At 51.7% G+C, this 27,756-nt stretch overlaps 9 protein-coding genes across 9 annotated transcripts; 4 read left to right on the top strand and 5 right to left on the bottom strand.

Moving 5' to 3' along the window:
* Nucleotides 1–851: 851 nt before the first annotated feature.
* TGAM01_v210380 (hypothetical protein) lies at nucleotides 852–2,208 on the top strand (the record flags this gene model as incomplete). The annotated part of the gene is made up of 2 exons (XM_018807280.1): nucleotides 852–991; nucleotides 1,077–2,208. 2 exons carry the CDS (start codon nucleotides 852–854, stop codon nucleotides 2,206–2,208), a joined length of 1,272 nt encoding a protein of 423 aa, XP_018659446.1.
* Nucleotides 2,209–2,955: 747 nt separating this feature from the next.
* Nucleotides 2,956–4,105, bottom strand: TGAM01_v210379 (casein kinase II subunit beta-2; the record flags this gene model as incomplete). Its single annotated transcript, XM_024550784.1, has 3 exons — nucleotides 2,956–3,444; nucleotides 3,571–3,816; nucleotides 4,049–4,105. The coding sequence occupies 3 exons, from the start codon at nucleotides 4,103–4,105 to the stop codon at nucleotides 2,956–2,958; spliced, it is 792 nt and encodes a 263-aa protein (XP_024404481.1).
* A 1,072-nt stretch (nucleotides 4,106–5,177) lies between these two features.
* TGAM01_v210378 (hypothetical protein) lies at nucleotides 5,178–8,571 on the bottom strand (the record flags this gene model as incomplete). The annotated part of the gene is made up of 3 exons (XM_024550783.1): nucleotides 5,178–5,882; nucleotides 5,947–8,121; nucleotides 8,176–8,571. The coding sequence occupies 3 exons, from the start codon at nucleotides 8,569–8,571 to the stop codon at nucleotides 5,178–5,180; spliced, it is 3,276 nt and encodes a 1,091-aa protein (XP_024404480.1).
* A 1,608-nt stretch (nucleotides 8,572–10,179) lies between these two features.
* TGAM01_v210377 (hypothetical protein) lies at nucleotides 10,180–12,109 on the top strand (the record flags this gene model as incomplete). Its single annotated transcript, XM_018807282.1, has 4 exons — nucleotides 10,180–10,446; nucleotides 10,529–10,562; nucleotides 10,622–11,772; nucleotides 11,852–12,109. The coding sequence occupies 4 exons, from the start codon at nucleotides 10,180–10,182 to the stop codon at nucleotides 12,107–12,109; spliced, it is 1,710 nt and encodes a 569-aa protein (XP_018659448.1).
* Nucleotides 12,110–12,512: 403 nt separating this feature from the next.
* Nucleotides 12,513–14,281, bottom strand: TGAM01_v210376 (hypothetical protein; the record flags this gene model as incomplete). Its single annotated transcript, XM_024550782.1, has 3 exons — nucleotides 12,513–13,440; nucleotides 13,503–14,010; nucleotides 14,116–14,281. The coding sequence occupies 3 exons, from the start codon at nucleotides 14,279–14,281 to the stop codon at nucleotides 12,513–12,515; spliced, it is 1,602 nt and encodes a 533-aa protein (XP_024404479.1).
* Nucleotides 14,282–15,993: 1,712 nt separating this feature from the next.
* On the top strand, nucleotides 15,994–16,874 carry TGAM01_v210375 (hypothetical protein; the record flags this gene model as incomplete). Its single annotated transcript, XM_018807284.1, has 2 exons — nucleotides 15,994–16,292; nucleotides 16,361–16,874. The coding sequence occupies 2 exons, from the start codon at nucleotides 15,994–15,996 to the stop codon at nucleotides 16,872–16,874; spliced, it is 813 nt and encodes a 270-aa protein (XP_018659450.1).
* A 649-nt stretch (nucleotides 16,875–17,523) lies between these two features.
* On the bottom strand, nucleotides 17,524–18,832 carry TGAM01_v210374 (hypothetical protein; the record flags this gene model as incomplete). The annotated part of the gene is made up of 2 exons (XM_018807285.1): nucleotides 17,524–17,783; nucleotides 17,878–18,832. The coding sequence occupies 2 exons, from the start codon at nucleotides 18,830–18,832 to the stop codon at nucleotides 17,524–17,526; spliced, it is 1,215 nt and encodes a 404-aa protein (XP_018659451.1).
* A 3,461-nt stretch (nucleotides 18,833–22,293) lies between these two features.
* On the top strand, nucleotides 22,294–24,457 carry TGAM01_v210373 (hypothetical protein; the record flags this gene model as incomplete). The annotated part of the gene is made up of 2 exons (XM_018807286.1): nucleotides 22,294–23,429; nucleotides 23,494–24,457. 2 exons carry the CDS (start codon nucleotides 22,294–22,296, stop codon nucleotides 24,455–24,457), a joined length of 2,100 nt encoding a protein of 699 aa, XP_018659452.1.
* Nucleotides 24,458–25,530: 1,073 nt separating this feature from the next.
* On the bottom strand, nucleotides 25,531–26,629 carry TGAM01_v210372 (hypothetical protein; the record flags this gene model as incomplete). The annotated part of the gene is made up of 2 exons (XM_024550781.1): nucleotides 25,531–26,415; nucleotides 26,513–26,629. The coding sequence occupies 2 exons, from the start codon at nucleotides 26,627–26,629 to the stop codon at nucleotides 25,531–25,533; spliced, it is 1,002 nt and encodes a 333-aa protein (XP_024404478.1).
* Between the last annotated feature and the right edge of the window lie 1,127 nt (nucleotides 26,630–27,756).

The following is a 27,756-nucleotide window of genomic DNA, read 5'->3' as shown; positions in this document are numbered from 1 at the left end:
AGCACTGCCATCTTTTCTCATCTTACTGGAGCTGTTCCAAGCACAAGACCTCGTAACTCCGACAAGGTACTCCATCTTTGCCTGCCAGCTGCATGGGGCACTGTGTCACCATCTCGGTGTTACAGGTAGGTAATGAGCAGCGTCTAGGTATTATTCTTCTACACTAGTGGTGCTATTCTTGAGATGCTGACCGGGATGATGATACGTATCTCGGCAGTCCAGAAACATCAAAGGTTTCCCAGTGCTAGGCATATGAATCGAAACTTCAAGGGCCAAGCGCCAAGATGCCATTCAGCAGTGCCTGAATCTCGACGAGTTTGTCTTTCTCTGTGATCTCTTCGCCTCGGCCCCTCGCCAGCAGGGCGATTTATACACGCATCTCGCCAGCCCTTGACTTCTCACCACCGTGTGGCGTTGTATGAGACAAGGCGAAGAGATCTGCCATCACCACAACCGCCACCGGTCACGCTCGCGCCCTCTCCATGGGCTGTGCTATGCTGCCACGCGTCCCTTGGGAATGACACTGTGTTGTGGAATCTACCCAAAAATCCTCACCTGAGCAGAAGACCAAGTCGAGACAATTCGCCGTTTTAGCGGCGCCACAGCCACTGAGCGGAGAGAGATCTGAGCTATCCACAGCACTGGCCCTGGCCCTGGCCCTGGCTGGAACTTTAACCCTGCCCATCTCCATCTCCAGTTTAAAAGCTCTCCCCTTATTAGACAAGCTTTCATTTATACCCCCCATTAGCCTCCCTTCCCTCTTATGCTTCTTTAATGCCCATCTCTTTGTTTCTTCTTTGTAGCAGATGCGATCATATCAACAAATCACCCGAGCCGGGCCCGACGCCAAAATGGGATTGCCCTCGATCCGACTCATTACGTCGTACATATTCGACTGGATTATTCTTATTATCGTTACTGTCGTTGGCTACGTCTTGGGCCGAATTACGCCCAACAAGCGGCCCTTTTCTTTGGTTGATCCAGACATCTCGTGAGTTCCATGTCGAAGCCCTGCCGAAAAGCTTGATCTGGGTCTGTTTCTGTTCAGACGATTAACGAAATAATGTCCACTCTAGATTTCCTTTTACGGTGCACGAGACTGTGCCGGACTGGCTGCTCTTTGTCTTGAGCAGTGGAGTCCCTGCTGTCATTATCATCATTGTCTCCATCATATTTGTGCCAGGTGCAACGGTGCCCAAAAACACCCCTGCCTCATTAGTTTGGAAGCGTAAACTATGGGAACTTCACATTGGTCTGCTGGGACTCCTCATGTCAGTTGGCGCTGGCTTCTTCTTTGTTAGTGGCATCAAGAATATGTGCGGCAAGCCTCGACCTGATCTACTTGCACGATGCGTCCCCGACTTGGAAAACGCATCGAAATACCTGATTGGCGGCTTCAAGGGGGAATTCGCCCTGGGCAACAGCATTGGCCAGCTCTTTTCGGCCGATATCTGCACGCAGACCGACAAGGCAAAGCTTGACGATGGCTTCCGAAGCTATCCCAGCGGCCACTCTGCGGCCTCCGCCGGCGGTCTCCTCTACCTCTCGCTGTTTCTTGCCAGCAAATTTGCCGTGACGATGCCGTTTGTAGCTACGGGCACATCTACGTCCAGCCATGAGGTGCATGCTGCTTTCCCTTCTCGTGCAGCGTCTGCGGTTGAGCAGTATGACGACGAGGTGTCCGTGCCCATGGCTGGCAAAAGCGCAGATCAAACCATCAAGTACAATTCCAGCATTCAGGCGTTGCGTCGCCAGGCAGCGGCTCCTCCCATCTACCTCCTAGTCATCACCGTGGCACCTTTTTGCCTCGCCATCTTCATCGCTGCCTCTCGCTGGTTCGATTTCCGACACCATGGCTTCGACATTTTGTTTGGCTTTTCCATTGGTATCTTTACAGCCATTTTCAGTTTTAGATACTATCACCTACCCATCACCATTGGCGCTGGTTGGGCTTGGGGCCCCCGGAGCGCAGACAGGGCTTTCTGGGCAGGTGTCGGTCGTTTGGGCTACGTTGGCGAGAAAGATGTCGAGCGTGGCACGATGGTGTCTACGAACTTTGGGAGATCTACCGACGTCGAAGCTTCACTGGCAGCGCCTGCGGGAATGAGTTATCGATCTCCTGCCCAGACGGGTGAGCCATATCAGGATGTAGAGTTGAACAACTTGAACAACTTGAATGGGGGGCACGAATCAGGGAGTCGAGCATGATATTGAATCGACATTTAAAATGATACCCAGCTCTCCCGTTAAGGGGAAAGCATATAGATATAAAGGGAAATGGAATGTGAGGAGGATAGGGGCAAATTCGTCGTATATTGTTTGTATTACTGGAATCATAAAGTTACCACCATTAGACAAGATTTATCGCATGGGAATGTTACTTAGGTAATCAATGTCCGCTTTTGTCACTCCTTTTAGTACGATTCTGTGTAACTACGGGCAATCGTGTATTAACGGAACCAAGTTCATTGTGTAGAGTTTCGTCGAATTAGCGTAGCAACCAAGAATACATTCGTTAAAGCCCCATGCGAGTTACACTAATTGAGAGAAACAAAGATGCATATTATAGAATAAAGAGGGGGGAAAGGAAAAAGAAAACAAGAGAAGGATAAACAGAAAAGAAAAAGGTCATGCATGGAATAATAAACCCAAATTCAGAGCTTGTTTGGTCCCCGCCTCTGCCGCCGCCAAACGCCTTTCCGTACAACATCAATGAGGGAAAGAGGGAGGAAGATATGGAAGAAAGGTGTTTGTGTGACAAGATATTTGAGCATCGTAGTTTTGTTTGTTTGTTTTTAACTCGTCTTTCCAGCCCTTTTCTCATTGCCATTCGTAAAATAAAAGAATCATATTTCCTTGTCCCTTTCCCAGATGTACTTGATAATGCTTTTTTTTTTTTTTTAATTCGTCTCTCTCATCTTTTGTTATTTGTGGTTCGTTCTTTCCTTCTCCAAATCACATCGGTCCCTCAATCAGCCTCATGTTCGTGTTGGTATTAGTTCCGTCCACTCCTTCAAATTCGACATCGTCCTCCTCCTCTTCCTCATCGTCATCCATCTGCTCCTCTCTGAAGCCAGATTCAATCTCCAGCTTGCGCAGCCTCCTCCGCATGTCGTCTCTCTTGAGGTCCTGCCACCGCACCAGCGCAGCGGCGGCGTGCACCTTGAAGCCGTAGACGCGGGGGATGTAGCGCTCGATGCTTTTGGATGGGATGAGGGCGGGGTAGACCTGGAAGATGATGTTGTGGAAGGAGGTGCCGAAGTAGGCGCCGTCGATGGAGGCGTGGCGTGAGGACTTGGGGTTGTAGAGGTCCTCGCAGCGGGCGCAGTAGAGCTTGACGGGCTTGAGGTTGGGGATATCGGAGAGGCCCATGGGGAGCAAGGGGTGAGAGTGACAGTTGACTCGGGGGCATTTGCCAAACTCGGCCTTCTTGTACTTGTCGAGCTGTAAAGGTAGCGCCTGGTTAGCATCTTATCGACATGAAAACAGACGGTCCAGAGGCTCTCAAGAAATATGTTTGGAGGGGAAGATTGGAAGAGATAATGGCGATTATGAAGAGGAAAACTGTACCATTTTCGTCAGACCGCGTGTGGTCACAATGTATCGCGCGTGCACCAGGCCGTACAGGTGTCGGGCTGAGCTCTCAATCGTCTCGCGCATGTCGTCGTCGCAGTCGAGGTCGAAGACGTCCGTCACCAGGTCCAGCGCATATTGATAGTACTGGACCTCTGTGTTGAGGCCCGTCAGATTGAAGCGGTCCGTTAGGTAGTCCTCATCGATCTCGCAGAAATATTCATTGCCTCTGGATGAGATGAACTGCGCAGATGACGGCGCGTCAGCTTTGGTTCAATATGATGTTTCCCTTGTGTTGTTGTTCTCGCGTCACAAGTGCCCCCCGGTTCTCTATCCTCTCCGTTCCCGGTCATGGACCGGCAAACGCCGTCGGCACCGACACCGGCGGAGCTATATGTGCTCCCTGGCAACAAATCGGATGGATAGGGAGGCGTAGAGAGCAAATAAACAGGTGCAGGCAGCAGAAGCGACTTACCCAGTCTCGCCAATAGCTAGTGTAGTCACTATCAGACTCGCTCGCGTACTCATCCATCGTATGTAGCAGTGAAATGCGGAATTAGACCTCAGCGCGAGGCAGAAAAAAAACGAGGCTGCAGCAATGGGCAGCAAGCGCTATGGTAGACCTCGAGGGGGGGGGGGACCTGACCGACCAGTCGCGGACAAAGGAGGCGGCGGTCGCGGTTCCGGCCGATGACAGCGGCAGTGAGACGAGGATCGGGAGGCTGGAGCTTCGAGAGGGCGGCGGCGGCGTCGCGGTCGGTTTTGGCCCAAGCCCGGGTTTGACGTATCTCGACTTTGGCGGTGGTGGTGAGCGGTAGTTCTGCCAGTGATGGTGGGGTACGGCGATTGTTTGTTTGGCGGATAACGTGACTGGGGCGGCTAGTGCTGGTCGCTGGCAGTTGCGGCTCCCGTTGAGTACTACTAGATAGGTAGGTAAACCGCTACCAGCTGGTGGCTTGAACGTTATTCGCCAAGCATATATGCATCAAGACATATAAACGGGAGGGAGAAGTTACTGCTTAGTGGCTTCGGTAAAGGCATTATGGAATAGAGATAATATGAAATGTCCAGAATGAAGCGTTTGTCAGATCTCTCACTTTGTGCTAATGCACGTAGCTGTCAACCTGCTAGCCTCGTAATGTGCATACCTACTCCGTATAGAGCTTCTACTAGGGCAGCCTCCTCTGAAGATCGTTACACGACACGCACTTGATTAAAAATAGGGAACAATGCAGCGGGATACGATGTAGATTCTACATGTCATAGTGAGCACGTTACTGTACTTTTGTCAAGAAGAAAGAGAGTGCAAGGAAGAATGGGTGAATAAATCAGTAGTTCATTACCACTAAGTAGTAAGCATATCTCTTACACATCCCATCAGGTTGCTGGCTTTACCTTTTGCTATCCAATCAAAGCCCCTACCTCTTCCGTTTCGCCAATTCAAGCCCATAAAAAGCCATAGTTATCTAGAAAAGAGAAGAAAAAAAAGCCCCCACATCTTCATCACAATGGCCGTATATAGCCATGTCACCATATAGCCATATTATGGTAATACCGTTATCTGTGCCGGTCAGATGCACAGTCATCTATTTCCGCCCTTCTTTTCACCCATCCAATGGACTGATTGTCGAGCCCATGCTACCGGCATCACTAGGAGACCGCATACCAGACGTTGTTTCACCATCGTCTCCGCTACTATTCCTGCTGCTCCCATTAAGAAACCCCAGTCCAGTCGCGGGAAGCTCAAGTCTGCTTGAGATGCCCTGAGTCACGCCAACGTTTGCCATCTTCATGGCTTCTTTGAGCGTCTCTCCAGTCTCGTCCATGGCAGCCAGGAACCTCGCAAGCTCTTTGCACAACTCCCAGTCGCCCTCTCTGACTGCCCTTGTCAGAACGCGGACTGACTGCTCCAAAGAAGCCTCCAACTCATCCAGTGTGTGTAGGATGATGAGATACCCGCCCGCAGTCTTGAGTGATCCTCGTTGTAAAGATTCCTCAAACAGCTCTTGTGCTGGAGGGAGGTATGCGAAAAGAGTCTTCCACTGTCGGACTTCTGTCTTCCTCGTGCACTGTAGAACAATGTCAAGATATTCCTTAGAAGATGACAGGAGAGACAAAACACGCGGCAACACAGCATCTTCCGGCTTTGGTGATGTGTCAGCTTCTTCGTCTAGCACACGATGAAGTAGCACTTCCAGCCCGTGAGCAAAGTACTCTAATCCTTCATACTGCTGAGAGAGATTTGTCGCCTCCACCGTCATGTTGTTACAGAGATAGAACCGGAGTATGTCTGGTAGAACGAGATGCGTCTATGAAATCAAGCCAAGTCAGCACCAAGTGAAGAGTCAGCCATAGAAATTTCTGTCCACTTACCCTGATTGCGAAGTGAAAAAAGGAAAAATTCACATCGCGCCGCTGTACCAAGTCCGATTCCACGCCAAGGACGATGCCTTTCTCTAAAAGAATAGAAAGGGGGTAAAAGTCTACATCTATGGATACTGGTGGCGGCAGTTCTCTCCCGCTATCACCCGTCGCTGCCGTCAGGACATCATGAATATCGGCCCAAGCTTTAATCTCCATTCCGTCAAACAACCACAAGGAATCGCGGAGGGCAAGCGGTCCATAGCGCAGCTGACTCTCTTCGGGAGAGTGGCTGATATTTATAGGAGGCTGATCTCGCATGCTCACGTGGTATTCCACATTCTGCGCAATGATGCGCATATCATACTTGAGCTGACCATCTTCATTCGTCGAAGGGCTAAGCAACACCAGCTTGCCGTCGACTAAGAAGAGAACGGACGCAACGGCCACGTCTTGAGAAGGGTCTCCATCGCTGATCTGGCTTTCTGGCAGGATCCAGCTAAGACCTCGAACTCTGGCAGGAGACCGCACAATTCCGTGAAATGCAATCTGGCCAACTTGAATCAAGCGAATCGATCCGCCAGTTGGCACAAAAATGTAGTGGTACAAGAGATTTTCGTAGGTGTATACGAGAAGGGAGTCTTCCCCAGATGCCGCAATCAGCACCACGGGCGCGGGCAGCCGCTCGGTGTACAACACATGAGAATTATCCAGCGGCGCCTCACGCGAGTAGAGCCGCAGTTCAAACGTCCGGTTATCTTCAATCGCCGCTACTAGGATATGTTGATACCAGCACATGCCTCCGCGAACTGAGAATGAGTTTTCCATTGCTTCATCAGTAAAAGTCTTCCATCGTCCGCTGTTGACGCTGTAGTGCGCCAGTCCCCGGCGACCAGCGACAGCAACATAGCGTCCATCCGGAGAAATGACGGTCTGGCGAATCGGCCACTGGTTGAGCAGGTATGTTGATGGTATTCTCGAAGTATGCCACAAGAAGGGCTCAGCCGAGATGCTCGTTAGGTCGGGAAGATCATAGCCCCGGTATATCATGACACTCGTCGGCGTTTGGAGCACGGTACGAAAGACGTTGGCCTCGTTGTAGCAACCGGTAATGGCATTTTTTGCCATCTCAAGTGACCATATTGCTTCATGCCGCCGCCCTAATAGAAGAATTTCAGAGCCTCCGCCAGTCCAGACTGCGCCTCTGATTCCCGTAAGCCATTGCTCACCATTCGTACTTGCGACACTGGGCTCAGCTCCAAAGCTATGACTTCCTAGCTTGCCAAACATGCTCCAAGTACACCAGCCCTTTTCGAAGCCCGCGAAGAGACAGTATCCGTCGGGTGAGTAGGTCAGGGTTGTAAAGACGCCAGCCGTCGCTGTGGAAAAGGGCATACGATGTGTGTGAGAAAGCACAATATTGCCCGCATAGTCTCGGACAGAGTAAACGTGGATCGTGCCATCCGCACAGCCAATGGCGATGAGTGAAAACCGAGCGTTAATCACGGCGCGCACGGCACGTCCTCTCGAATCTTGCGGAGTATAGAAACAATGCCCGTTGAAGAGGCGTTTTGCGTCGGCACCTTCTGCTTCATTTTCATTTGTGCTCTTAGGTTGCAGGCGCTGTACCGCATAAACTCTCCCGTCGCTCGTAATCCAGGTAGCCAGATTCATGGGCCGATCATGGGTCATTTCCACGATGGAAGCCTTTTTCTCCACCCAGCCCATGCGACTCAAGATCTCTGTCCTTGTTTGGTTCCCACTGCTGTCGGGGGTCCAGCGGATGCATTGTACGGCGGCAGGCTTCCTTGTTGCAACAACTAATTCGTCGTCGAGAGCTAGGGCACTCTCTATACCGGCGTCAACTTTGATAACCATGCGGAAGCGAACGCTGACATCGCGAACCCCTCCGCCCTCGCCCGGTCCCCATAGAATCTGGTCAGGTCGCAGGTGAGATTGCGGGCCAATGAGACTCTGTTTTCTCTTTTGTACGTTGTGATAGTTTGGAAAATGCGGTTTATAGACTCTCGATTCGCCATCGGTGGCTATTGAGTAAGTAATGAGGTATCCTTTAGATGTGTGCACCACCAAGATGGCAGAATCGGGGCGCAGCAGGAGGTCGACGTTGATGCCATAGGATTCCAAGGACGATTCGGATCGAACTACTACAGCAAGAACCACAGCAGGCTGGGGGGGAGTTAGCCAAGAGAGCGATGGAATCCGGCCATGCGACCAACATACCTTTGTCTGCCAGAGCGTGATTGATGTGGCTGTGATGACGGCAAACATCTGGCCAGTGCGGGCAATGCGCAGAGCAAGTACGGGGTCCTTTACGGGCACCCGTCTCTCTTCAGAAATCTGGTCCTTCGCAGCGCCGCCGTCTGGGAAGAATTCATAGCGTTCGACAGGCTTGACAGCCGGCGTGGCCGGTGTCATGGGTGTTGGCGGAGGCTGCACATCGTCGGAGTCTTCTGGCGACGGTGATTTGAGCGGCTGCGCGCCGGACTCGGGCTGCGGCGATGTGACTGAGGAGCCTGAATGGCTCTGCAGGCCATCGTAGGAAACGTAGATGTTGGAGTCGGAAGCTCTGCTGCTGCTGGTGGCATAGACGCGCGGAGTTCCGATGGGCCAATACATGGCGGAAGCCGAGTCTCCTCAGCGCTTCGATGTCGGGGGTTCACGGCGCAAAGGGTGTGTCATTTCTGGGTGCTGCGGTTCATGACAGAGCCATTGGGACTCGTTGGCGCCCGATTGTTGCAATGCGAATTGCGGGTGTTTGCTGTTTTGAGTTTTGAGTTTTGACAGGTTGTCGCTGCATGACAAGTTGGCAGGGCGGCTTCATCACTGGGGAAGCTCCAGATGCATTACATAATCAACGGAGCCTGGGATGGAGAGAGTCACAAAGCTTATAAGGAAGTATAAGCTTGACCAAAACAAGCGATCAATTCTAATAATAATGAAAATCACAAGACGAGGTGAGTAACAATAGATTGAATGCCAAAAGAACAACAAAGTATCAGTCAAGAGCTGGGGAGGCGTGATGTCGGAGAATGTTGCTTTGTCACATCTCTCGATATAGATCGACAGAAGCTGGTCAGAGCTAATGATACACCGAACAAAAGCTACACACGGCACGGTGAGATCTTATCGAGATGAGCCAATTGAAAAGGGCCAACGGGCCATAAATCGCAAGACAGGGCTTTAGTACGAACAATAACGCTATCAAAGTTGCGGGGAGAAAGGGTAGCAGTAGCATACCTTACGCCTTCATATGCGTGTAAGTAGTAATGCTGCTGTAGAGTACAAATACACATGTACCCAGGTAGATGCTGCTACAGTAGTCTTCGTTTGGCTGCTTGACGTTTAGGGTCCATCTACTGCTAGGTACAGTGATAGGATGCCGCTGCTATTAGGCCTTTGTAGTATCTGCCCAGACACTGTCTTATCGTAGAGTCTGATACCAATAGTGCTGGCCATCCACGGTCTAAGCTCCGTGCTTGCCGCTGTCGGATGCCTCCAACTAATCCAACGCCGAGCATCTCAGTATTACTGCCTACCTAGGAAGTATCGCAGACACGCTACAGGCACCCCGATCCGCCCCGCCTCCAACTAGAGCCCCAGAACGGCTGTCGTGCAGCTTCATGTTGTCGCCAGGGCGCGCCAAAGAGTACGTAATAAGCGGGTCAGACTCAAGTCCCAGAGGTCCGGTGAGGCGCCAAAGCGCTCCAGTTGGTTGGAGAAGCCCCCGCAGTGCCGTTCCAGTGGGCGGGATACTGGCGGTTACCGACGGCGGGGCCCCGATCCCGGCACCGGCCGCCATTCCCCAAACCATCGCGTAAAATGACAACGACTAAATATGGGCGTGGTTGACTGACAAATGCCGGTACGGAGGCAGAGGTGCAGCTCTACTGCATTATCGCTGGAGCTATCCGTACAGGGTGCTAAACTAATGCTCGGAGGGGCAGCAGCTCGTTATCAGCTCCCGAGGGCCACTTTAAGCCCAATCAAATACATGCACCTTCTCTTACATAGGTAGTTCAACCTCTCACCTCCCTTTCTTCATCATACACAACCCGCCGGCCCTGTCTCACAAAGGTCGAATCCTACTCGCTCTCTTCATCTTACTTGCCGAGGTAAAAGAACCATATAATTCATACGTCGAAGCAACACCATCTACGCAGTAGCAATCACACCATACGCATATACACCACTGCAGGTGAAGCTATACACAGCCAACCCGCCACCATGCTGCCCATCACAAAAGCTGCCCGGCTGCGGGCTCTTTCAGTATCCCGCAATGGCGCCGCCATCATCTCATCCCGCGCAGCCAGATCACTGCACAGTAGACCAAGCCACAACAGCGCCGAAGCAGCAGCCGCAGCACAGCCCGCCACACACGAAGTAGACTATTCGCCCTCTGTGCTCCGTGATATCGCCGCGAGGAGAGCCAAGGCGGGCAAGCTGGTGGCAGGCATTGCTGCAGCATCTGACAGTGACATGTTTAAAGGATCGGTAAGTATGGCGTGAATGTTGATTCAAATATCATCTTGCCTCCGTTGTTATAGAGCAACAGCTGACCTGTCTCTCATCTCAGCAAGCTGGGAAGCCAAAAGCGAAGCGATGGGACGGTATGTTTGCTGCCCATCAATATCCTTTATTCTTTGGCTAACACAAAATAAACCTGCAGACCACCTGAGTGCAGAGAGCAAGTCAAGAGAGCCCTGTTCTCTTAAGCAAGCAGCCAAGCACCTAAAACAGCCAGGACTCATCTCTCTCGGCGGCGGCTTGCCCTCCAGCGAGCTGTTCCCCCTCAGCGAAATCGACATGAAGGTTGCTATGCCGCCCGACTTTTCGGAAAAGGCAACTGCCAGACACGGACAGAATGTCACCATTGGCAAGTACGACGTCCGCGATCGTGATGGTACTTATGATCTCTCCATTGCGCTCAACTATGGCCAGTCCACGGGCTCTGCTCAGATGATGCGATTCCTGACTGAGCACACCGAGATTGTTTGCAACCCGCCCTACGCCGATTGGAGAATCTGCCAGACCATTGGAAGCACCGGAGCGTTGGAGCAGGCGCTGCGCATGTTCTTGGACAAGGACCGTGGCGACTCGGTCTTGACGGAAGACTTCAGCTTCTCAACGGCCCTGGAAACGATTGCTCCCTTGGGCGTCAAGGCTTTTGGCATCCCCGTCGACGAGCAAGGACTCATCCCTGAAGCCATGGACGAGCTTCTCACCAACTGGGACGCCAAGGCCAGGGGATCCCGAAAGCCTCATCTGCTGTACACCGTCCCCTCGGGCCAAAACCCAACCGGAGCAACCCAAGGCACGGAGAGAAGGCAGGCCATCTACCGAGTTGCGCAGAAGCACGACATCTTCATCCTCGAGGATGAGCCCTACTACTTCCTCCAAATGCAGCCCTACACTGGCCGAGGCCAACCGGATGCTCCTGCGCCCAGCAACGTCGAAGAATTTGTTTCCTCTTTGATACCCACATATGTCAGCATGGATGTCGATGGCCGAGTAATGCGCATGGACTCTCTCTCTAAGGTGCTCGTCCCAGGATCTCGCATGGGGTGGATTGTCGCTTCAGAGCAGATTGTCGAGAGATACCAACGCCATGCCGAGGTTGCCAGCCAGGGGCCAAGCGGCTTCTCTCAAGTTATTGTCCACAAGTTGCTAGATGAGACATGGGGTCACGAGGGCTACCTGCGGTGGCTGATGAATCTGCGACTTGAGTATACCAAGAAGAGAGACGCATTGCTGGCTGCGTGTGAAGACAATCTGCCGCGAGATCTTGTGAGCTGGACGCCGCCTGCCGCTGGCATGTTTGTAAGTCTTTTCTTCATCTCTCTCCGTCTACTTACTCTTTCCCCGCTGCTTTTTGAGATTCTGACACTTGTTTCCATAGCTCTGGTTCACCGTTGACCACACCAAGCACCCCAGCGCCGGCTCTCGAAGCCTCCTGGAGATTGAGCAGGAAATATTCGACTCGTGCATCAAGGGGGGTGTGCTCGTGGCCCGAGGATCGTGGTTCCAGACTGAGAATGCCGGTCCCCTGCCGAGCTTGCACTTCCGTGCCACATTTGCTGCGGCAAGCCCTGAGAACATGAGTGCGGCGATTGCACGTTTCGGTCAGGCTGTCAAGGATAGCTTTGGCAGAAAATGATGGCATGACGCAAAGAGAAAAGAAGAGAGACAGGGTGCGAATGGGATTCCTATTGTGCGTAATTGAACCTTTACAGCCAGAGAAGTACTAAGATTGAAAGCGCATTTGCAGTTGTCCACTGTTTCATCTGTATGATTCACATGTAAACCTGGAAGGTATTGGGGTTTTCCTTTTGTCACATTGCAGAATATAGCGAAGGAGGGATTTAAGCACGAATTAGTTTTTAGCTAACAGTATATAAAGAAAAGCATCATCATGTTTCAGTGTAGGGGAGAAGATGTCGACGTTGGTATACATGCCTCTCCAAGTCATAAATCATAAGTTCCAGCCTCTTTTCCCTCATGTTCCTCCTTCATTTCTCATTTCTTTGGGTTCCATATATGTACATCATATCACATAACATTCACGCTTCCTTCTTCGGCTCCCAAAACGCCACATGCACCCCCTGTCCCGGAGACAGCACGATATCCGACTTCAACAGCGGATCCCCGCCATCAATCTCATGCATGAAGCTTTGCACCCGCTCGAACCGCTGAAAGATGCGGCACAGCGTGTAGCCCATCTCGGTGAGGGCAAACTGCTGGCCGATGCAGATCCGCGGGCCGGCGTTGAAGGGGATGTAATCGTGCGGCTTCGGGTGCCACGCGGCCCAGCGCTCCGGGCTGAAGATGCTCGGATCGGCGAACGCCTCCGAGACGGGCGGGTACAGGTCCGGGCGGCGCTGCATGACGAGCGTCGAGTATCCGACGGGCGTGTCCTTGAGCACCGGCAGCGGCTCGGAGCCGTCCGGGCCGCCGCCCCGGGGCAGGGTCGTGTCCTTGAGGGCGACGCGGACGTTGAACGGCACGGACGGGTAGAGGCGCAGCGTCTCGTTGAGGACGGCCCGGAGGTACGGCATGTTCTTGAGGTGGTCGTACGTGGGGAGGCGGTCCTGGCCAATGGTCTCGAGGATCTCGGCGCGCAGGCGGGCCACGGCGTGCGGATGCCGGCCGAGCTCGTAGATGGCCCACGAGAGGGCCGAGGCGGTGGTGTCGCGGCCGGCGAGCAGAACGGCGACGATCTGGTCGCGCAGGACTTTGGGGTCGCGGGTGAAGCTGGCGAGCTCGTGCAAAAAGGTGTAGTCCTTGTCGGATTTGGTGTGGGCGGCGAGTTCCTCGGGGCTCATGCGCAGGGCGCGCTGGATGAAGTGGTTGACAAAGCGGTTCATGACTTTGAGGCCGTCGTAGTAGGACTTTTTGGGGATGAAGGGCTGGAGCTTGTAGGCGCGGGCGAGGATGTTTTGGACGCGTTGGACTTCGTTGAAGGCTTCGGCGAATTCTTGTTTTGGAGTTCTGAAAAATCAGTCAGTCTGTTGTTTCTCGCTATGAAGACGAGATGTTCAAGGAAATCTCACGTCAGGGATTTCACGTCACTGCCCAGCAAAAAGTCGGTAGCAACATCGAGCGTATAGCGGAAGAAGAGGTCGCGAATGTCCATCCGTCTCCCATCCGCCCGATCAAGATCAATCACCTGGTTCTCGCCTTCCAACGGGCCCCCATTCGCCATGGTCCTAAACAGCGTCTGAATATGAGCCTCAAAGCAGTGCAGGTCGCTCACGCGGTCCCTCGTAAACTGCGGCCGGATGAGCTGGCGGCTGTTGTGCCACTGCATGCCGTCCGTGGTGAAGATGCTGTCGCCGAGGAAGGGCGCCCACTCTCTGTGGAACTGCTCGCCCTTGCCAAAGTCGTGGAACTGCGTGGCCAGCATGGCCTTTATGTTTTCGGGGTCGGCGGTGAAGGCGACTCGCTGGTTGAGGATGCGCATCTCGCACGTCCACGAGTTGGAGAAGAAGACGTCTCGCCAGAGCTCCATGTTCTTGTGGGCAATGGTGGAGCGGATGCCGTAGTAGATGAAGTCTAGGGCTGCTTCATACATTAGCCGTGGATTCTCTTTTGTGATTACATCCATAATTTTTTGTAGAGTCATGAGTGACATAAGTGAAAGAGAAGATCAGGGTTATAGCTAACCGAATGGAAAACGAGATGGGAGTGAATGGCCATAGTTGCCGAGTTTCTTGATGCGTCGATGCTCCCTTATGCGGTTGATTGTCATGACAAATGCTCCAATGCCAACCAGGGCGATGGAGAGCTTTTTGATGGAGACATGCTCCAAGAGAGCCTCGATTAAGCCCATATTTAGCTCTCAAAGCTGAAGAGGCATGAAGCTATATCATTCGAGTTGGAAGGCAACCTTGTTTGGCTTTTGATGAATAAATGGAGTAAATGAATAAAGTCACTCTTCTCACTCATATACTCAGTGAAAGGCCTTGGTATGAGATGAATAGTGATAATCCAAAGGCAAGGGCTGAAGAAGCTGCCGAAAAAATGAAGAGAAGAGGCACGCTTGAGCTCAATGGAGAGACATCATGAGAGGCGAGAAAGAGAAAACCGGTCATTATGAAGCGGCCAAACAGCTTAAAAGCAGGGCGTCAAAGGTTGCTGCTTCGGACCCTTGAACGTCTCCGGGAGGGCTAAAGTAGCGGGTGGGGAGGTGAAGCAAATTGGCTAATTGAAGCCACCAATACTATCCATTCCTGGCGCCGTATTCCGGGTGGGAGAAGTGACGCAGACACGCAGATTTCACTCTTCAAAGTGGCCCAGGTTTGAAACTGTCTTGATTATTATCATCTTTCGATATCATTCGTCTATAAGAGGCTTCTAACAACATGCCCTCAGCTCCAGCCGGAGCCGCATATCGTAATCTTGCAGAAATACGCTCGTTTCCAGCGGTCATCCAGTTCTGTACCCCAGCTTCTAGGCTCTCTCTAGAGCTGAAAATGGCATATCTATCACCTGTTAATGTAACTTGAATGTTGTCCAGCCGAGGCAAGTTCGTACCGTCGTGACGTTGGCGTCGATGATTCGTCCGATTCGTCTGCAAGTCCATCCATGTAATAGCGGGGTAAGGGGAATTACCTACCTAGGTGGGCATAAGAACTGTAAATCATCGTTCATTGAACTCGTGCTCATATGATGTTTGTGTTGGCCCAAGCCGGCTTTTACTATTACGTATCATGCAGGAAGTTCCAAAGAGCTGATGGCGATTTGGAGAGGTTTGTTATATAGCTAAACTGGATTTTTATACACAATATAGGGTAACGAGTACAGAGTTCACGATGCCCTCCATGATGAAGGTAATCATACATTACACAAAAGTTAATTCAGGGTATCTACATGTCAAGAGAGATGAACATGTCTCTAGACTCTAGAATTTCTTTATAATATAGTGTTGATAGATGACTATGTTTCTCTTGAGGTACTCAATAGCGGCTGCAGCTTCGGGATCCACATGTTGGAGGCATTCACAAACATGCTTTCTAAAACAAGGCGAACTAAGGTTGATGGCATTGAATCATGAACATTCTAGTTCTAAAACCTTTCACGTCATAAATCACATTTATCATACAGTACATATAGATGGAGCCTCGCCTGTTGCCACTTACTGTGATAGTCTGCATTGAGGCTTCGAGGTCCAAGCTCCTTGATGTTGAGTTCGGGAGCTAGTTTTGACATGTGCATCCAGATCTAGGTATTGAAAGACCTATTCAATTGTAAATCACCTCATCTCCCACTCTTCAAAAGAACAGACAGCAATCTACTACTCTCCATCATGTATCATCCCGCGGTAGCATTGCATATTGCTTCAAAGCACAGATCGTAATGATTTATACATCAGCATCAGCTTCAAACCCCACAAACAATTAGATCCATTCGTACTAGCGCCCGTCCACCCCACAAGCCACGCGCAGCCCACTATCAACTACACCCAAACCGCAGCATCGTCATCATCTTCCGCCAACCTCAACTCTCTCCATAACCTCGCCCACCCACCAACGCTTCTCCGCCATGTCCAGCTTTCCTCCCGACTTTCACGCGCCCACCCCTCCGATCCTCCCTCCCAAGCCCAGCAGCCAAGAGCCCAGCCGCATCGGCACTCCGGCAACCGGCGCAGCGCCGCCTCCACCACCGTCGACCTTGTCCGAAGCGGGGCAGCAGTATCGGAGCTCCGTGATAGCTGGCCTGGATGCAGCAGCAGCAGGAGGCGTACCAACACCGCCGCCTGCTCCAACGGCGGTAACGTCCAGGGCTGCCGATATTCCAGATCCGGGCGACCAATGGCTTCCGCAGGTGCTTCAGGATAAATCGTGAGTTTCCTTCTCCGTGCCACCTACACCCTAGACAGCCAACTAACCTCTCCTTTAAACAAACACAGCATTCAAGACCTCGCCGACATCCTCTCCAGCCCCTCCCTCCTCAACGGCCTCACAAACTCCCCCTCCTCCATCCACCCCTCCCTCCAAGCCTCCCACCAAGACCTCCTCGCCGCCCTCTCCTCCAACATGGACCTCGCCACACGCCTCTCCGACCTCGAGTCCCGCCTCGCCCACCAGCGCTCCGCCGCCCAGGCCCAGCTGCTCTCCATGCACGCCCTCGAACGCCAGTGGCGCCAGAAGCAGTCCGACATGGACCTCGCCCTCGCGCGCTTCAGCCCCGCCGCGCTCTACCAGCTGCTCAACCAGAGCGTCCAGGAGCAGGCTCTCGTGTGCCAGGCCATGGAGGAGAGTTTTCTCGATAGGGACGGCCTGGAGGGTGGTGGAGAGGCGACTACTTCGGAGAGGGAGGCGGCTGAGTGGATTAGACGGTATAGGGAGGCAAAAGTGCAGTACTACTTGCGGCAGGAGCGTAAGGACAGGTGGGATGAAGGCCGAGTCGGTGGTTGGAGGTAACCTTTCTTTGGTTGTTGCTTTTGGTTTTTCGGAGAGTGTCTGGAGGCCATATGGAGTTTCTTTGCTGATAGAAGGCGAGTGGCTATACCAAATGGTCAATTTTGTTTCCATGTATTTAGATTGGGGCACGGATTGTCTGCCCGCTGCGATGCTCGTTTAATTCCGTAATGAGCTGGCGATATAGATGGTATATACCCCATAAAGAGAGTTTCATCTTTAGTTTTGTACTCTTAATAGTCACTTACGCGATTGTTTTTTTCCAATCTCCACGTGCTTTTCCAAGTAGTAGCAAATCTCCACCATCTTGATGTCCAAACAAATAGCCCCAAAACAAGCATCATAAGCTGCTGACAAAATGTATGAGCTTCATAATGGAAACTCTCAATTATTGAATTATTATCTACATGAAGAGTATAGCTATTTTGATTTTAACATGAAGGGGAAAAAGTCTATATCACCGAGCTTCTTTCTCTCTATGTGGCGGGCTTTGATGAAAGGATAGCGTCCCGAGGGTATCAGTATCAATGTTACAAAATTGTGACAACAGGCTATGCAATGCTGAAATTGGTCGTGTTTTCTTCTTCTTCTTCTTTTTCCGTTGCCTTGTTTCTTCATCTTTCTTCCAAATTTCTCATGAAAGCGCTGTATCTTAAAGGCCCGGGCCAAGAGCGCTAAACGGGCTCTTGATCATGTCGGGGCTGCGGGGGCTCATAGGCATTGCGAACAGGTCATCCTCAGCGTCGTTGGAGCTAGACTGTAGAGTGGCCGTGTCGCCGCTGAGAGCAGCATCAAGAGATATCGGGCCGGATGGGCGGCTGCGGGAAATGGCCGCGAAGGATGATACGGCAATGTCACCTCCTAGAGGGGATAGCATGTGAGACTGACTATCAGGGCTTGTAAACGTATTTGCTAGGTCAGGGGCACTTTTGTGTTAGTTTTGGATGACGAGCGGCAGAATGACTGAGGAGTGATTTTTCTCTTTTCTCTCTGACGGGTGACTTACCTGCTGGGCTTGGTACCAGATCTGCCGGTGAAGTAGCCAGGCGCAAGCCCTTAAGCTTGTCACCAAGACGTCCAGAGACGGGGGAGCGAGGACTGGTAGGAGCAGGTGCTGCGGGAGCACGTAAGAAGTTGTCAACGATCCACTGCTTCTCTGCCAGAGCCATCTCAAGGCCTACACTCTCAGCGTTTGCCCTCATCTCGGCTTCCATCTCTAGCTCGAGCTCCCTTAGGCGCTTCTTGGCCCATATCGTATGCAACACGCCTCGAGGACCAGATTCCGCCTGGAAATGCTCCGGGAATATGGCCGGCAGCGGCTTGAGAACCAAACTGGCCCGCCCAGGGCGCGCAATAGTTACCGTTGCCGGCACCTGCGCTTCAGGAGGCAGCATGAAGTAGACACGGCGTCGTTCGTCGTTCTCATCGGTATCTCTGGCGGGAAGGAAGGTAGACTTGCCCGGCCACGAGACCTCCCAGACAGCGGCATTAGCGACAGGATTGGATGGTACCCGGGGTGGCGCAGCCGATGCATTATCAACAGCATCGCCAGCGGTAGTGTTCGTATCTTGGCTGGGCAAGCCGGAGGCCGTGGTCGTAGCGGCTCCAGGATACCACTCGACCATTAAGATCTTGGTGCCGCGGTCGCTGAACTCGAACCGAGCTAGATGCGTGGCAACGGGAGCTGTGTCCAAGGCTGCGGCGTCAGGGGTGGTGAGAAGCTTATCTTCAGCATCATCCCGGGCGACAACAGCACTGTCGACGGCAGCTGGGGTAGCTGGCTCAAGAGTTGATCCGACAGCCGGCTCGTTAGCAGCAGATTGAAGTCCTTCTTGGTGCTGGTGATCGTGCTGCTCAACTTTATCATGCGCAGGCTCCTTTTGGGACTGACGATCGCGCTCGAGGTCGAGCTCAGCCTCAGCTATAATAGATGGCCGAAGAGGCCCCGATGATGGATCCATGGCGAGAAAGCTTGAGAAATCAGAAAAACAAAGATAAAACTCCGTACGATGGAGGCTCGATTGGCTGGTCCTTTAGTATGTAATAGCAATGTCCGGGGCTCGGTGATTTTCGGATCAGAAGTCGGGGAATCCTTGTTGTTTTCCCTTTTGAATTTCTTTCGTTGTCAAGGTCACAGTAGCTGGTGCATGATCGCTGCTCCAGGTTACAGCCGACTTTTGCGTTGAGCGTATCAAAGCTCTATCAGGCAGAGAGTTCAGACGATGGTTGGATGGCGGCGAGTTGAGCTGAGTTGAATTAAGAAGCTGGCCTGGCTGACATAATTGGAAGAGGGGGCGGGCGGAGCTGTTTCCGTGCGGCGCCACGAGGAAGAACCATCGTTTGCTTTGTGACTTATTTTCAAGAAGAGAACGAGGGTAGCTTTTTTTCTTCTTCTTTAATCTTCAAGATTTGTATTTCTTTTCACCAGATGCTTCGATCGTTTACAACTTGTACTTTCCTCCTTGGCGAGGGACAACACTTTAATACTACCACCAGCGACATTGAATCCTACCAATTCCTGTAGGTACCGGTAGGAGCGCAGAAGCCCCTCTAAAGACCGAGGTCTAGTCCGAGCGAGAGGTTATAAATAGCTCGATTAGTAGTGGAGGGGACTCTGTAAATAGCACCAGACTCAGTTAAGGGACTGCTGGAGCTAGTAGCTGTGGGCAATGCGACTCGGTCGCTCCATCTTGCCGTTAGCTGCGTATTCTGCGCGGGTTGTGATTTATTACCTGCAGCACAGCATTAAGTTGAGTGCATTTGATATTGAGAATGCCTTCATATCCTCGTACTCTAATGGTGATATGTTGATGGTGAATGTTTGTTTTTCGCAATCAAGGTTCAATTATGCTTGCTTGTCTGTTTCCCCAGATTCTGTAGCACTGTATACCTTATACATAACCACTTGACATCCATCTAGCTCATACCAAGTACCTACTACTAGGTTCATGTAAGGACTCTACTTTCATCTCTCTTTACAATACTACTAAGCTACCGCTTGCTCAGCCTGTTTACTTGATGTCAACTCTCCAACATCTTCCAAAAGCAAGCGCAAGCAGAGGGAGGGAAAATGCCCAGGAAATACCGGCTTTAACAATTCTCGGCTCGTTCGGTGGAGTTGATACCACCATGGCGGGAAGCGAAGTTGTTTAATTTGCTGACGTCTAAACTATGCCTGCTCATGCCCGGGCGTATTTCAACCGAGTAGGCGCAGATGGCGAAGCTGGGGCAAATATTGAATTTTTTCATAGTTTTTTCTTCACAACATGCCAAAAATTCTCCTCCCCATAGCTCCCGCAGGTTCAGCATAAGGTGCTTAAGGTAATGTCTATGCTTAATACAGTATCCGGCGCCGGCTTGACAGGCTACACCACCATGATACTTGCTTGGTATAAGTGTCTTGCATGCTTTTATATTTCGATCTGCAGTTCTAATAGCGAAGGAAGCGAAAAAGTACGGAAGCAGCAGTATGGAAGACATGTCCCACTAATTGCTTTTCATTTCAATCAATGAACTCGCTCTTCACTTGAGCATCGCCTTAGCAAATAATCCTGTATTCCCTCATTTAAAAAATTGAACGCCCCATTCACGGACATTCTCTTCGTGTCCTCCACAACACTATTAGGTAGGCACTCAATAACATGGAAAAGTGCCGTAGCTGGTCCCATCTAGGTAGATTAGAAGTGTAGAGATGCATTCACTCAGCTGTGATAGGGCCCCGCAGCAGTAGTAGTACCTAGGTAGCAGTGATTAGTGTCTACTCCATACATAATCTTATTAATCTTCTCTGATGGTAATTTTGTCTGGCAATCAAAATAAGAGCCCTTGGCAGCTCTGTCAGCGCTGGACGTAACAAGGCTAGTAGCTGATGATGTTGCCCGACCAAGGCCAATTGTGGAAGTTAGCAAAGAGAATATATTATACAGAAGAGGCTAATGAGATGATAGAAATTAGACCCTGTTGAATAGTTGATGCTTAGCATTTCAAGCTTTGCATCTTGCTGCCCAGCGGCATTAGAAGCCAGGCAGCTCGACAAATCAAGCATCCAATGACAGATGCAAGAGGTGCTCGGCATCGTCGCCTGTCCTTGTGACACTCGACTCACGGCAGCGGTCCCTGGTCCCATGCAGAACCGAGCGTCTTTTTCTGTTGCCACTCGTATTGGGTGCTGCGAGTGGGCAGTTCAAGAAGGATAGAATGGAAGCAACTGTTTGTTACATGCTTTTCTACGAGTAATGCACAATCTGGAGTAATTAGCAGTGATAGTGTCTGATGGGACCAGCCCCTCCCTCATGGCTATTTACGGATAATGTTGCCGTGGCTCGTTCTTTGTTCTCTTTTTATCACGACAGCCACGCTGCGGTGACATGTGCAAAGTTTGGATACATCGTATAAGGTACTTGAGACACGAGCGATGCACCTGCTGCCCTTCATGTAGCTCCTCCCACGTGATGCTGTCTGATGCCCGTCCGCCATAGACTGGCATGGCGAGATTCATGCTGTCAGGCGAGTGTCGTCTCATGAATTCTCAAGTGGCATGGATGATCAGACTTGGCAGAATTGTGACAGTGTCCCACTACCGGTGGCATCTCAGCTCTGCCGCTAAAAGGAAGAAAAAGAAGAACAGACAGCGAGCAGGCACACCTCCACGGCTTGGTCAAAGTTTCTTCCGCCAGGGGCCTCCCCCCAAATGCAGGCGCATCTCCGCTTTATCGCTAGCAGCACGGCTCAGATCCGCCTCTGGCCAATGGCATGACGCAAGTTCCTCTTTTTCCGGTCCTCGTCTAGGCCCCTTCGGGCTAGACCAGCGCTAGACTCGAAACCTACCGTGTCACTGAATTGCCGTGCTGCTCGCCAGGTTTTTTGGCGCCGGTTTCTTTGCTCTAGCGCTGTGTCGACCGCTGCAGCTCAGCGGCCGTGGTGGTCTCTGCCCTCTGGTCGCCCAGCAATCCGCAGCGCCTGTTTCGCTTCTGGCTCGCCATCTCCATTTCCATCTCCATCTCCATCTCGCGATCTCAGCGCTCCTCCTTGCATCAAATCTCAAAGCGTCCTCCGCGTGCCGGATTGCACTTCCAGACGGCCAATTCGACCCCGACGCCGCCACATCGCTCGTTGAACCCACAATTCGGCCAGCTCCTCTCGCCATCTCTCTAGACGCTAATACCAAGGAAAGACGAACGACGAAAAACAAACCATTGCCGATTTTGTGTGTTTCGGCTCCCAGCTCGCCTCCTCTTGGCGACGCCTTTCTTCCCGACCGGCCGATTTTGAGGCTTCATCGCGGTCGATCGGGGGAAGTCGCCGACAGGTGCCGTCTACGGCCATTTCGAGCTGTTTCGTTTTGAGAGCTGCTCCTGGCTTCCCAGTTTGATCATCATCGCCGTAGTACCGCCCACCAGACGCCAACCTTGCCGCCATCGCGATGGATCCTCCCAACAAAAGAGGCTCTGCTTTCCGCAGGAAACCGATTAGAAGTCAATCTTCGGGGCTGTCTGACGAAGACGGTAGCGACAACGAAAATTTCGACTTGGCTGCGGCCACCGTGTCCGACGGCTTTCGACCAACACATCCATCACCAACCGACAGTTCATCAGTATTCTCGACGACAAACAATCCCACCAGTGCCTCGGCCGCCTCTTCGCAAGCTCGATTGCTGTCACAAAGCCCAACCCACGAACAGGCGCCGACTTCCAGCCTCTCCAAGCCTTCGGCATCTGGATCTGCCCGCCCATCAAGCGCAGTCAAGCCTCCACGGCCTCATGATTCACTCACACTCCGTAGCGATGGTGCAAACCCTCTTCAAACCGACCCGTCATTATCGTCAGCGCTGGCGTCGCACACAGATGCTCCGCGGATACGGCCTCAGAGCCCTTATCGAGGCCCCACTGGTCCTTCGCACCCGTATCAGATGTATCCGCAGAGAACACTGAGCAACGGTACGGCTTCTGCCGATCAAGCTACAAGGCGCGGCCCTGCGCATCCATATGCCCTCTACCCGCAAAACACCGTCACCAGCGGCGACGAGACGCCTAGTCAGATACCCATTGGCTTTTCGACATCTGGCGATGGTTATCAAAGGCAAATCGGCCCAGACGGAGAAGACGTAGGAGGCTTGGTTGGACCTTTGGGGCATACCGAAGAACTGCCTCCTTATACGAGATACCCCGACCAGGCTGTTGTCCGAAAGGCTACCCCCACTGCAGCTGTGCTGCCAGAGGATGGCGCATCCAACAACCCAGATCAAACCGATACTGGAGCCGGAGGAATTGGGGTAGCGACGCGGAATCCAGAGTTTTCATCTACAGAGGAAGACCTTCAGCCATCACAATCTAGACCATCCACTCGCAGCCATCACGACATCAACACTGCTGCACAAAACCAGGCAGAGAAGCCTCAGATGAGCAAATGGCAGCGTAGGGCAAAGAAGAAGCTCTGGGGCATCGTGCCGTATTGGGCAATATGCCTACTCATTATAGGTGTTGTTCTCGTTGGCGTCATATTGGGTGCTGTCATAGGGACGGTTTTCACGCACCATAGATCGCAAAATTTCGGCTCAAGGTATGTCTCACTTTGCCTTTGGATTTCATTTGGCTTCTCAATATTTATTGACTTCTATGAGCAGTTATCCCCCGCCGTTTCCAACACCCACGTCTGATGTTATACCATTACCAGATGTCCCTCCACGTCTGCCTCATTTACCTACTGGCACATATGAACTGCCACTTCTGATTCCTAACCAATCGCCCAAGGGTTGCCTCAACGATACAAGACAAAGTGCTGCTTGGAACTGTAACATACCTACTAGCTACTATGAAATGAAGCTCGGCAACATGTCAAATGAAAAAGCGACTGCATGTTATAATCTCTCTCTCAAGCCTGTCAGTCTTGTCGATTCCCGGTTTCTCTGGGGTGCACAGCCTCCCAATATCGATGGTGAAACCTTGACACTTGTCAACGACACATCTGAGCCTCGCCGTGGACCGGCGTGGTGGCTCAAGGTTACCTATGACAAGATAGTCGTGGTCGCTCAGGATGCTTTCCCCCCTCCCTCCACGACCAAACGTTGGGACAACATGGGCAGGCCATTTGACGATTATGATGTAATCCGAACAAAAAAATCACTTGGAGCTCAAAACGGCGATAAACCCTGGATATGTACCTGGCCTGGTACGACACTCGAGGTTTTCATCTACCCCATCCAGAATTCCAGTGTCGGAGCCAATCCAACTTCAGGTACAGCGACATCATCAGCGGCCTCTTCGACGAACTCTGTGCCCAACCCGTATGCAGCTGAGGGGTTATTCCCCTACCCCAGAAGCGTCAAGCTTATAGAGAAACGAGATGCCAGCAACACTCCTAGACCATTCTGTCGCCAAGTTCAGGTCGTCGATAATGGGCGTGGCATAGCGAATGTGACGGATAATTCTGGGAACCCCGTTCAAATACAGATCAATGAGAACTACGACTCGGACGACGATCAGCAGACATCCCAAAATAACCGCTCGCTCCGGAAGAAGTGGGATCAATCTTGGAACTCTCAGAAAATGGAGCAGTTGACGCCTTGCGGCTGTCTTTGGTCGTCTTGATATCCCATCTGTCCTGTCTTCCTGCCAGCACATAGAGGATGTTCGGCCTTTTTCTATTCTCTCTGTTTTATCTATGGCGCTATAAACTCTGCTTGGGCTTCTTTGATTACGGCGTTTTGGCAAAGATACTTGGGTTTGGGCTGATGTGAATTTCTCGCCCCTTTTCTTCATCATATACAAAAGGGAGGCTCTCTTTCCTTTATTCAAAGGCGTTAGACTTGTATTAATCTTATCTGCATGTTGTGACAGCTATTGTTCATACGGCGTTGGGGACTTTCTCTTTTTCTAGCGCTTTTACACATCTGCGGCCTATGAGCCCAGCGCGCGCTTTCCTCTGCTCCTCTTGAGCCCAATTATCTTCTTGTCTTAGGGGAACGGGGAGGATGATTTGTATTTTTTTTGTTGCCATTTTCCTGGTAGTAGAGCGCCACGTTTCTTCCGGCGAAGAGTTGATGTATTATTGGGTCGGCTTGAAACCGATCCGAGGCGAATGTCATGTGTTATTTTCATGTTTGGGGAGAAAATGTTTACGAATGGAGATGATATCATAGCTAGTTAGGCAATAGACTTGCTGATTGGAAAAGAGATGGAGAAATAAGAAAGACTGTTGTTTACGTGCTTTTGAGTGCCCTCCGCGGTGATGTAGAACTATCTACGTTTTTCTTCCTTTCGAGTGTGTTAATATTAAATGATCAGTTGGATGAATATACTCCGCGAGTCTAGGGTGTTTTTGTTGCTCCCCAATTACGCTTGGTAGCTTTCCATGGGATAATGTTTGATACTTAAAGTTGAATCTATTCAATTCATAAGATACGCTAGACAGGCCAGAAGTCGAGTAAGAATAGACGGCAAATCGTACATGATGAGAATCGAAAGAAAACGCCTGCTCTTAACCTGTCCCAAGTACATTCCCAAATAACGCCCATGCATATATCCTCCCAAATTTTCCCTACAAAACACTAAAAAGCAACCGTTCAAAATGTAGTGTGGCCGAGATGTCTAACACACGATCTATACATTTTTCCAGAATCCGCATACATCAAATCACTACCAGCATCGCCCGAAGACAAGAGTCAAGTAGCCACGGGCTGCACAGCAGGAGCAGCTGTCTCCCCCGTCGTTGAGCGAATCTCATCGCCGACGATGTCCTTTCTCCCGTCGCGGAAGTCTCGCATCAGCGATAGGAAGATTGAGTTTTGCCATTTCTCGCCGCTCTCGTGCTTGACGCAGTCGAGTAGCTTCTCGGCAGCTTCGGCGACGGCAGACTTGGGGTGCTGGACATCTACCTGTTCTCTTTCCGGCTCTGGCTCTTGGAATTGCTCTAGGACGGGTTCCGGCTGGGCTTCTAGCACTCTCGCGTCGTCGTTGAGCGCCAGGTTTTCGATTTCGGGAGTGTCGAGATCCGTTAGCCGAGAGGCCTTGACTGCCGCGGCTATTGCTTCGGTCTCCTCCAGCTCGAGGGCCATTTGCTCCATGGCAGCGTCCACTTCCTTCATATTGCCGCCTCCGTGAGCGGACATCCAGCGGGACATTTCCTGGTCAAATTCTGGCTCCTTCGCGGCGGCAGCTGGAGGGCTGAACATGGACGGCGCAAACGCGGACGCAAAGTTTGGCTGTGAAAAGGTAGGCTGGAAGGTCGTCTGAGCTGGAGAGTGGTTCATTTGACGGGATGCGGCTATAGTCATCGGAGCAGGCGACCGTTGCTGCGTCGTGAAGCGGTTGAAGTCGGCGGCCCAGCTATTCCCGCCTGCCATGGGCGCTGCCATCTGCTGCATGGGACTCGAGAAGCTGGGAGGAGCTGCTACGTGTGCTGGTGCGACTTGTGCAAAGGGAAGCGACGGCGTCAGTCTGGTCGTGGGATCGCTCTCGAAGCCGGGCAGGGCAGAGGCGCCGCCCATGAAGGCGCCAAAGTCATTTTGCTGGCCCTGGGTGGGATGCAGCGGTGAGGAGCGGAAAGCCTGTGACTTGAATAATGGAGAATGTTAGCACCGAATATTGCGACGCGAGTTTGAGCCTCGTCGCGCAAAAGCGACGGATGGGAGAGAGAATGCGTACGTTCTGGCCAAACGCCCCTCGGCTCACATGTCTGTCTTGGTGGTGGCTGAGGTCGCGAGACTGGTGGTCGACGAGGCGCTTGAAGGGCGTAGAGCCGCTGCAGGAAGCGTCCTCCATGGTTGCTGAGTTATAAAAGGCGGGAGAGAATCTTTTTCTGAGCGATAAAGATTGAAAGAAGACGTGAAGAGTGGTAAGAGAAGGAAATACTGTAAGACGTGGTTAGGTGGTATAGTCGAAGCTTATGACATACGACGAATTATAGAGGGGCCCGGCTGGCAATAGCCTCGGCGAAACCGGGGGTGGCGGACCTGGACCGGCGGCAACTGGAACTTGTGTAAGCCGGAAGCTGTTACTTTGAGCGGCTTGGATGGAAAAATATGTATATTTGAATGAGCTAATATATGAAGAGGAGAAGAATGAACGATTTTTTCCGATTGTGCTGAGCTTGTAGTTGTCAATGAAGAATGAATTATGCAGTTGGCCGTTGAATGGACCGAGGTGCAAACGCAGGTACCGATGCCAGTCCGTACTGCGCTTGTGATGGAAATGGTTTAACGCCCATGTGACTTGGGCTGCCAAATCTGGAGAAGAGCATTACTTAATGAGTCTTACATAATGCTTCCTATTGGGGACGGCAAGCTTTCCAGTGTCAAGCTGCTCCACATTGTGGCGTGAAAAGCCATCGGAGCCTTTAAGCTCATACAAGACGACAGCTGAGTCAAGTGGTACAGAAAGCTACGTCAGATGAAAATAACGGCATTGATTGGGCGTAGATCGGTGACACATAGACATGGCAAGAGCCGGACTATGAGCGCATAGCATGTCTCAGCTGGAGAGCAGCATCGAAACTACCGCCTCGATCTTCTTCGTACTGTACTGGTTTGCGGATAGGTACTTGCTTCCCTGTGGCACCTGTTAGACCCTTGCTTCTGGGGCGGGGAAGCCGGCTGCGACTAAAGGAGACAGGGGTCACAGCCGCCCATCATCTCAGGAGCTTACATGTAGACAGCGAAATCAGGCCGAAACAGCGCTATAGACTTGGCGACGTTGACTTCAGATTCTCAGCTCTTGAATATGAGAGCGGTCGATATGGAGGTGGAATGTTGAAATTGGAAGCTGCTCTTTTCTTTCGTCAATAAGCCTATGTGTTGCAAGTGGTTGTCCATGCATGCATGACATTCTAGTATTGCCGGAAGCGGTAGGTATGTGGCAGGTTTGCCACGCAGAATTACCTCTAGGAACTT

The sequence above is a fragment of the Trichoderma gamsii genome (genome assembly GCF_001481775.2).
Source record: "Trichoderma gamsii strain T6085 chromosome Unknown Scaffold_61.2, whole genome shotgun sequence".
Classification (NCBI taxonomy): Eukaryota; Fungi; Ascomycota; class Sordariomycetes; order Hypocreales; family Hypocreaceae; genus Trichoderma; species Trichoderma gamsii.
This window is presented reverse-complemented; position numbering and strand designations above follow the sequence as displayed.